The sequence below is a fragment of the Aplidium turbinatum genome, chromosome 14 (assembly GCF_918807975.1).
Source record: "Aplidium turbinatum chromosome 14, kaAplTurb1.1, whole genome shotgun sequence".
Taxonomy (NCBI): Eukaryota; Metazoa; Chordata; class Ascidiacea; order Aplousobranchia; family Polyclinidae; genus Aplidium; species Aplidium turbinatum.
In genome coordinates, this window is record NC_137485.1 from 22097169 (window position 1) to 22107780 (window position 10612).

Sequence of the window (10612 nt, forward strand, 5' to 3'; positions counted from 1 at the left end):
AGTGTACACAAGTGTGCCACCCGTTGCCATGAAGACAAAGCACTTCACTGCACCGGCTATACAACGTCTGGCAAGACCTCTCAACGTGCTGACTGCTAAAGCTGCTGCTCTACACTAACAGTATTGGTGGTTGAGGAGAGTGACGTCAGCTATAGAGAAGCAATCCATAGAGGAATGGATATCATGGTCTGCCTACAATCTACATGGTCTGTGGCACTGTTAATAGAGGTTCTCTTGCTAGTGTACAAAGTACATCCGATCGCTTTGTGAAGGAAACTTTGAGCTCTATGTGCAATCCCTGACACAGATTATGCCCTGGATGTTCGCCTTAGATCACATTTACTATTCCAGGTAGCTTTCTGTACACATCCGTGATATGATAAACCTCATTGACAAGCACCAAGTTGTCCTTGCAGAATTCAAGTCTGGAACTTTGTGGTACACAAGACAGCAATCAGTTCTCTGCCATGGCGATCGACCAATCTCATGAGCAGAACAACGCTATGGTCAAAGGGTCTGGTGGAGTTATTGGGATGACAGGAAACCCTGGAGCACTCAGGCACTGGATGGTGGCAGCGCCAGAAATAGCCAGGATCATTACAGAGTTTGAAGAGCAGGCCACGAGAGGACATGACGACATCAGGCATCTCCACCATGACCAGAAACCTGGAGTACAGACAGCCTTTGTGAAGGATGTCAGGGTGCTTATGGAAGTGTTTCAAGAGATGGGAAGTCCCTTTCTAGAGAACTCTCAAGATTACTGGTCCTTGACACGAGAGACATCGTGGAAACCTCAGTGGCAGAAACTGTGAGGAAGATTGAATCCCTTGGTGAGAAGTAATATACAATGTTTGTTGAAGAAAGGCTGGAACTATGCACGAAGCCAGTTACAGACACACTGAGCAAGAACAAGTTGCCGCTCTTCAGTCAGCCACAGACCAAGACGCAGTCAAAGCAGCAGATGCATTTCGCAGCAGTGAAGAGTGACTGCAGTCTCTTCTCGAGGCTGTATATTGCATGTCAATCACGTGACGGGGATCTTGACCAATTCTTCTCCCGTGAGAACCAGGCAGCTCCACCTTCATTATCAACAGGAAGCCAACTGCGCATTGGAGTCAAAGCAGATCTACTACACTGCCTGAAATCAGACCAAACTGAAACCACAAGAGCACATGTGGTTGGTGCCATAATCCTTGATGGGGTAGATTGTTCAAATGCTTAATCCTGTTGCGGAAAAGACCGTTGAAGAGTATATGAACACAGTTTTTGCACCTTACATCTTCACTCAACTGGAAAAGTTCCAAATACTGGACCTCGTCTGGAATGTACATCAGCCTGACAGCCTGAAGGCGACGACCAGACAGAAGAGGGGTAAGGGCATCAGGAAAATAGTGGCTCTCTCTACCGTTTTGCTTAAGAAATGGAAGGACTTCCTTCGTATTGACCAAAACAAGACTGAACTCTTTGGTTTCTTGTCACGAGAGACCGTTCGTCTTCCAGTTACTGATGGCAAGGAAATGTATGCGACCTGTGGAATTGATGTCCTGTAGGCCTACTCTACTGCCGAGTCCGACTTGACCAACCTTTCTCCATGTTCTCAGGAGGAGGCGGATATACGCATGCTTCTACGTGGAAGATGCTGTCTAGAAGGGGATGAGGAAGGTGACCATGCGCACTGTAGATACTGATGTTGCGGTACTGGCTGTGGCTTCCTTCAACCGCATTAACCCTGACGAGCTGTGGATAGCTATTGGTACTGTGTCCAGCTTCCAGTACATAGCTGTTCACTGCTTGACTGCCACCATAAACCCCAGACGATGTGCTACTCTTCCGGTCTTTCATGCCCCCATAGGGTGTGACACTGTGTTTGTATTCGCTGGCAGAGGGAAGAAGACTGCCTGGGAGATTTGGACAGTTTTCCCAGAGGTGATTGATGCCTTCGAAGAACTACTACGCATGCGAAGTGGTGTCAATGAGGAAATGTCACTGCTGGAGAGCTTCGTTGTGCTGATGTATCACCGCACCAGCAACATCATGGAAGTGAACGACGCTAGGAAATAGCTATTCGCACACAAGTCGAGGGCTCTAGAAAACATCCCTTCTACGCAGGCAGCACTCCAGCAACACATCAAGCGGGCTTTTTTCCAGGCCATCTGCTGGAACCAAACTCTGGTCCTGAATCCCAAGTTTCCGAGCCCATCTGACTGGGGCTGGACAAAGGAGACTTCTGGGTGGCAGTTGGACAACGCTGGACAACTCTGGACAATACTGCCAGAGGCATCAAAATTTTGCCAAGAACTGATCCACTGCAACTACAAGTGCACCAAGGCTGCACTGAAGTGCACTGCATTATGTGCATGTTCAGGAGACTGTTAGCTGCGATGACACACCTCGACATTTATGCGGCAATGTGGATAATTCGTCTGTATATCATTACCGATATGTACTATTCATGTGTCTGACACCCCTCCTGGCCTCACTGTAGGCCTACTTCAAGCTTTTATAGCCTCTGTCTAATGTACATTAAACATTACACTGCAGCAAATTATCTTAACATGTCTTTCAAATAAATCCCAAGACAAACAACTTGCACCAGAATCATGAAAAACTGTAATTTAGGTTATTGATCTCTCAAGGTCATCAGAGGTCAAATCTGACTTACCTCCCATTCTTAAAATCAACTTTATGATATGTACTAACGCTAGTGAAAAGTTTATGCTTTAGTCATAATTTGCACAATTGTTATGGTAACCCGCTGCACTATAATAGCAGTAACCTATTACACTGAGGATCTGTTTTCAAAGCACTTGTAAAGCAAATCATGCAAATGTCTCATTTCAACAAGCGAAAGTTAATGTCAGAATGTCTAGAAATGATAATAACAACGAGATAAACAAGAAAACAAACCGTGGGCAAATAAAAGCTGGCTAATCTCGTACAAGCCGATCTAAAAGCATAGTTTAGAAGGGACACAATAATTCCATCAAAGCAAAAATGACAAGAGAAGATTTATATAAATGTTGAGGTGTGCGGAAGTAAAGATGGAAATAAGGGATCTGAAGGCGTGCCCAAAAAACTTTAACAAATTGTTTTTGGCATATTCTTTTATCATAGCCATCAAATCAAGGCGTGTTTGGTCAATAGCGTTCTTCCTGATAGCTGGAGATTAGAGACTCATGAGCACGATATTTGCTGGAAAAATATAAACCTACAATAATTCTAACAATCATCATGGCTGTAAGATTTCGAGTAGACCTAAATCTAGCCGATCTCACTATTTAATTAAAAATCGGTTTTGTGCGCATCGCAATGTAGCCCAAGTGGCGTACGCAAAGGAGAGAGATTTAGAAGTTACCCCCCCCCCCCCCCGATTGAGCTTGATATCTAAATTTTGTTGTTTTATTACTTAGGCTATTATGCCAGTGTTTAGGCCAGTGGTTCTCAACCTTTTTTGGCTTACGGCACCCTGCAAATAACCAAAAGATTTTGCGGCACCCTGCAAACAGTCTACAGCCAAAGAAAAGAGTTTTAACAAAACTAACAACAGCTGCGGTATCATATTAATAACGATTTAATGAAGTTCATTTTAAACAAAGTCAGTGAGAAATTTGCGCTTGATTTTTAGCACAAATCCTTTCAATGTCTGGGCGCACATTTGATAATGCTACTCTCATCTCTTCTTCAACCGCAAGTAACCTTTCTCGTTTTTTTGTTTTTATGTTAGTCAAAACGGAAAATCCAGTCTCACATAGATACGAAGTCGAAAATTGAAGTAAAATCACAACCGCCTTTTCTCCAATGCAAGGAAATTCATTTTGAATTTTAATCCAAAATTCATCGAGCGACATCTCATTGTACAATAGCTTTATGTTTCCGTCATTGCGAATGTCAATAAGTTCTTCCTCTTCTTTGAGATTCAAAGTAAAATGGTTGTCCTGCTGCAAAAATGGGTTTCTGACCCATGTATAGTTTTCTGAGCATAGTGTTGGAAAATAATTCTCTATTTTTGCTTGCAAAGATTTGAGATGCTGAATAATCAATGGGATTATTTCCCGGTTATTTGTTTCAGAGAAATGAGAGAACATGCCAAAGGTTCCTTCTTTTGCACGTACTGACCACACTTTTAATTTTTCTTGAAATGCTCTCATTTTGTCAGTTGAAGATAAGAGATTTTCACTCTTGCCTTGCATACTAGAGTTTGTCTTGTTTAAATGGTCAAAGATATCTACCAAATATGCTAATTTGGAGACCCAGATGTCATCGCAAAGCAAATCACCAAATTGTTCTTGTTTTTCAAGTTTAAAAAAAGCTAACATTTCTTCCTTCAGCGCATATACTCGTGATAATGCTTTTCCACGGGACAGCCATCTTGCCTCTGTGTGTAGCAGAAGATTTTCATAATTTGCTTCCATTTCTTTGCAAAGTTTGGTAAATAATCTTGACTTAAGTGGTCTAACTTTGATGTAATTAACCATTTCTACAACTTGTTTTAGAGCTTGCTTTAAATCCGAGTCTAATGTTTTCCCAACAAGCACTTCACGATGAAGGAAACAGTGTGTTGTTATTATTTCATTATTTACCCTTTTTGAAAGTGACACAAATCCTTTGATTGACCCAACCATGGATGGGGCTCCATCCGTACAAATTCCTACACATTCTTTCCATGTTAATCCATTTTCTTCCAAACACTTACTTAAAGTATCAAAAATATCTTGACCAGTCGTCCTTCCCTTGAGCTCTTTACAGCAGAAAAACTGGTCAGTTATTTTTCCATCATTGACAAACCGCATAAATGCCAACAATTGGGCCTTCCCACTGATATCAGTTGATTCGTCAACTTGCATCGTAAAGATTTTGCTTTCCTTCACAGAAGAAATTACAGTATCTTGTATATCCGTGGACATGTCACAAATACGTCTACGAATGGTATCATTTGAGAAAGGAATCTTTTTTACTTCTTTCTCAGCCTCTGTTCCAAACATTGTTTTCACAATTGCAGTGCAAGCAGGGAGAATAACTCTCTCCGCTTCCGTGTGAGGTTTACAATTTTTAGCTATTATCTCTGCTACCAGATAGCTGGCTTGTTTCGATTTCGTGGAAACTTCAAACGTTTTGGTGAATGTCTGACTTTGTTGTTTTCGCTCATCCAAGAGTCTTTTGAAATAGCTCGGCGGTTTGTCGGAGAGGTGCCCATGCTTTGTCGAAAAGTGCCTGTTCAATTTACTTGGCACCATAGCTTCATTTGACAATTTTGCGTGACAGATAAGACAATCTGGCGAAGGTTGGGTTTCATCACCACACCAAGTAAAGCCGATGTTCAGATAACTGTTGCAATATAGGCGAATTTTCTTTGCTTTTTTTTCTAATGTACTTCCACTTTCGATAGCTGCTCTTTTTTTCGTTATAAACTTCTCCATTACAATAATGCAAAAAGTAAACTATTGTACTGTATTAGTGATCTGTAATAAAGTATTGTATCCTGTATGAAAAACACTGCGTTGCTCTGTTATAAAGCTAATCATTTATTAAGGCTTTAAACAACTTAAAATGTAACATAAACTCTGAAAAGCACAACATTAAAGACAACTCAACAATCACTGAAAAGAACCAACTATCTCGATCGACTGCACCTCGTTACTGAATACGATTGCGAAATGTAGGACAAACGTGTAAGTAAGACAAAGGCAACTGAGCACGTGTAAGACAAAGGCAACCGATTACGTCACGTCACAATGCTAAGTCACAAGATTCCGTCACAAGATTCCGTTCCAATTAATTTGGATGTAATAAGAATTGTACTGTAATATGCAATAGCTCGCGGCACCCTTGCTAAACGTAAACGGCACCCTAGGGTGCCGCGGCACCCCGGTTGAGAACCACTGGTTTAGGCTATTATGCCAGTGTTTGTGGGTTATCCCCTTATATTTACACCAATGCAACATAAAACTTATCAATGGCTTTCCTATGAATCGAGTTTGGTTGGTTGGTTTTGAATTTTTATCCTCAAACTGACAAAACCTTTGATAGGTTATTCTTGGTAGTTTCGCGTACTTGCAGAGACTTTTGACGCAAAGCCAGTCATCGAGATTAATAGAGTGAAGTTTCCTATCGTTGTTAAATTGCTGTCGCCGGGAATTTATTCCATCCTCTAGTTGCCGCTGGATGGAGAGCAGTCCTGAAATGGGTTGCTCAAGCGCACACCCCGAGAGTCGAACCAACGCGCATGATCTTGAGTTGGTGCTTAACCACTGGGCTTACTGGGCAGTTAATTTTGTTGTGACATAGCAATAAAGTAGACTCTCGATTTAACGACTTCCATTACGAACTTCCGATTAAACGGACTCAGTTTGACAGCGACATGCTGTTATTGAATGTGAGAGAGACAGCGTTAATGGTAGCGGTATCCAAGCTTGCTGCTCATTTAAGCATCATGGATTTTAAGAGCAGTGATGGGTGGTGATTTTTAGAAAGTTGCCTATATGGCTTTCCTTTTCAAACAACGGAATAAACTTAATTTGATTAAGATCTAATTTCTTGCATCTTAGATTCATCTCAGATGATTGTTATGTCCTAGCTTAGTGATAAATTTCTGTCTTTTTCTCAAATTTTTATTTTTAACAAATTCCAGTCATTGCTTAGCACAACTCCTCTCAAAAAATCACATCTTCTAATTCAGGGGTCACCAAACTTTTTTCTCTGAGGGCCGGATTGCTGCGAGATTAACAGCTGCGGGCCGGATGCAAATTGCGAAAAGATATACAACTATTTAGAGTCTCCATCGACTTGAATTGAGCACAATAAATAACAAAGTCAGCGGTGGAATAGCAAAGTTGTGATGAAAATCGAAAGGTTGCTGGAAAAGTTATCCCCTGCTGTGATACACTACAGGGCATCGTGCTCTTGAAAAAACATTACATCTTTCCAAATTTGGCCTAGGCTGTCCCCATTTGTGGTGGCCTAATGATAAAAACAGAACACCAACATGTAGGCTGCCTGGTGAAAAAATGAACAAATTCAACATACAACAACGAACTATAAGAACGAACAAACAAAAAAAATTTTCACTTTTTTTCTTAACAGTTGCAGTGCAGCTGTTATTTCCGCAGCACGTGGCGGGCCGGATGAAATGAGTTCGCGGCCGTAGTTTGGTGACCTCTGTTGTAATTGACGGTAAAATTACGTTTCGCTGGAGTCTGATATCAAAAATTAAATCCGTTCTCATTGGCTTATTAAAATCATCATCTCAACAACACTTCAAAACAACTTTCTACTTTCACTTTACTACGCTAAAGAGATCGGAAGATCGAAACACTGGCCACTGTCCGTAGTTACTTTTAATAATGTCTTTTTAGACATTATTTTTAAACAAACAAAAAAAGAGTCAAAAGTCATGTAAATTTCACTTTGTGTGGAGCTACATGTACTTAAGAGGTTACTGTTATTTTTTTATTCACTTGTTGATTTATGCATATCAGTTTGCATTCTCTGTGGATCCTTTTCTTGCATCATGGGCCAATCCTATAGATGCTTGCTGGTACACCCCTTCATTTTTTTGAATCTCCACCAAAGCTTTAGCATATTTAATGGTGCACCATAACAAAAAAGAATGTTCAAGAGCGCTGACTTATGCAAGTCAACAATGAAACTAAAGTGAATCTTGTATTATAACTACCAACCCTTGAATGATAAATTCACATCAATACTACAAAAGGTTTCTCTTCAAAGGATTTGATCAAAAATCATTTGATCAAATGCAACTTTGTGACTTCCTCTGTTTCTTGAAAAATCTTGTACAGTGGTTCCGCAGTTTGCAAAACAAAGCACATACGTACGAATGACGTTTTTAAAACATTGCTTTAGGAATAGTTTATGTAATACAACTTGCCATAATTTAAAAACATTGCGTTGTTATTTTGAAACAGTAAGTTATAAACATTATGATCTTTACAGATGAATTGTGATTACGGAATTGAAAGAGCATGTTTGAATCGCTAAGATTGAATATGAATTAAATTACAGTTGCACCAGGTAGAAAATAGAAATCACTTTAAGTAATATGCTTTGATATAGGCTACTTAATAAAACTACCAGCATAAAAATTTAGCATTTAAAATGTATACCATGCTTGTGTTCATAAAAATAACAGGAGGTTGAAAATGTGAAAGAAATTACTCGTGACCATGAACAAGACAACTAATATTTTTTTCAAATGTAAGCATGGGACTGATCACGGAACCAACCGCTCAACAATAAAAACTTCAGAATAAAGTTGAAACCGTAAGTAATGGAATGGTGTTACCATTTAAAAGTCCAATGTGACATATCGAAAGTGTTTGATGATTTTTAGATTCAAGTCATTAAACAACTAATAGTTTGCAAATTATAAGTGTGCTTTGAGTAGCTACATTTTATTGTTTAGTCACTCCGATGGTTGCTGGAAATGCTTCATCTTAATTTTTTATGCTAAACCTTTACAAACTAAATTGAGCAACATATAGCCTAAAACAATCAAAAATGAAGAAAATGTATTGTCTTTTAGATAAATAAAAATAGTTTCAACAAAATGAAATCTGAAAGTTTTACTTTAAAGACATTGAAACAAAGTTTATTTTAAGAAATTACAAATTTAAGTTACATAGCTTACAAACTGAAAACAAAACTAGTTTAAAAAAATCAACAAAGTTTTAACTGTATACAGTATATCAACAAGCTAAAACACGCTCAGCGAAACCAAAACAGTGACGACAGCCTTCTATTTAAACAACCGGGAAGCGAAGCGTGAGCTCAACATCAACGCCAATAGAAAAACTCTGTCTTTCTGCCTAAACCCTAAATATCTAGGGGTAGTCCTGGACAGGTCACTTACCGTCAACATTTGGAGTCACTACGCAAAAAGATCTCAACACGCACAGCTTTGCTAAGGCGTCTGGTCGGCTCAGGCTGGGGAGCCGGAGTTGACACCCTGCGCTAGTTCATGCCTCTGCAGAATACTGTGCATGAGTGTGCAGTGTGCACCTGTCTGGAGCCGCAGCGCCCACTGCCATCAAATCGGTACTGCCATAAACGACGCCTTGCGTATCGTGACAGGGTACCTGCGACCTACACCATCGGACAATCTCTCTGTACTTGCAGGCATCCAACCAGCTGAGCTTCGTCGCAAAGAAGTCATCCTGTGTCTTTCTCGCCGTGCTACGAACCCCAACCACTTGCTCCACTTAAGTCTCTACGAGTCTGTGAGCGAGCAACCTCGGCAACTGAAATCGAGATACCCATTTGTACGTGCCGCATAACTCCTGATGAAAACCTCTGAAGACCAATCCATCAATGCGGCTACCTGGGCGGACCACCAATGGAGCTCGGAGTGGAAGAAGAACTCCTCAAGACTTCAATGTTTCATTTCCGACACCAGCCTCCACCCAACTGGTATTGCATTTGCCAACGAAGGCCTGGGTGCGGCTCAACCGCCTGCGTACTGGCGTCGGACTATTCGCTCCAACATGCACAAATGGGGGATGGCTCCATGCGCGATCTGTGAGTGCGGCAAGGAGGAACAAACCGCAGACCACACCATCTGCAACTGCGCCATTTACAATGCGCCAAATAGTGTGCGTGGTCTGCGTGAACTGGATGACGAATCAATTAAATGGCTGCTCGACACCTGCCCAAACATCTAGACCGCGTCGCCGCCACTGTCCAAGGGTGGTAAAAGGCAGAGCCCCTCGACCCTTGAAGTGGCGAAGAAGGTTCAAACGAAGAAGAAGAAGAAGAAGATGAACAAACTAAAAATATTTTTAACAAACTACAAACTTGTGTATCTTGTGTAACTTGTGTATCAAACACAACTTTAAGTTTCTGTTCCATATAAAGTTAAAACCTGTGCTCGAAGTTTTGTTTATGTGTTCTTTTCATGTTTCAAAGTATGATTATGTGTTGAACAATTTGTGCTTTTCATTCTCTTACAGTTTGTCTTTTTCGTGTTTGTTTTGCAGTAACAATTTGTGATATAGATTCTGCTAAGTTTCTTGAGTTTTTCTAGTTTTCAGATTGTAGAAATATGTGTTGCAACAATTTGTTTCATAGCTGTTCATTTAGGTGTTCTCATTGCATAAAAGAGAATATGATTGTTTAGCTGTTAGTAAAGGTCCTATATTCAGTTATTGAGCTTTGAGGAATGAGAAGATAAGGTTCTCGTTATAGTAAGTCTTCGGCACTATCGAAAGTAGGGTGGCCAACTCCTTTCTCTCGGCAGCAACTACGCCCATCGAATTTATTACATCCTGGGTAGAGGTGAGCGGTGTTTTCAACAACCAGCGTAAGCCTGGTGTCAGCTATTATTAGCACCACACAAAACAAAAAACCTATCCACTGATTAAAAGACTCATCAAAGTATAACGAAATCTTCATTTCACTAACTTAATTATCCAAACAGCGTAACCTAATTATGAAACCTCGTTGACTTCCAAATGAAACTACCAGAAGAATTTTTCAATCAATGACAAGTTATAAAACTCGAAAGATTTACTCCCAATAACAATAAACAAAATAACAGACTCAGCAAAAACAAGCACAGCATTTGAAAAGATGGGAACCTAACCAATATTTGACAAAATTA

The 10612-nt window shown here is 40.3% G+C and overlaps 1 protein-coding gene across 1 annotated transcript; it reads right to left on the reverse strand.

Annotated features, from left to right (window-relative positions):
* Nucleotides 1-3596: 3596 nt before the first annotated feature.
* Nucleotides 3597-5417, reverse strand: LOC145782993 (zinc finger BED domain-containing protein 5-like). The gene has a single exon (XM_082594750.1). The coding sequence runs from the start codon at nt 5415-5417 to the stop codon at nt 3597-3599; it is 1821 nt and encodes a 606-aa protein (XP_082450876.1).
* Between the last annotated feature and the right edge of the window lie 5195 nt (nt 5418-10612).

What these genes read in the sequence shown, in the direction of transcription:
- LOC145782993 (XM_082594750.1), bottom strand. Translation starts at nt 5,417, where the DNA reads ATGGAGAAGTTTATAACGAAAAAAAGAGCAGCTATCGAAAGTGGAAGT.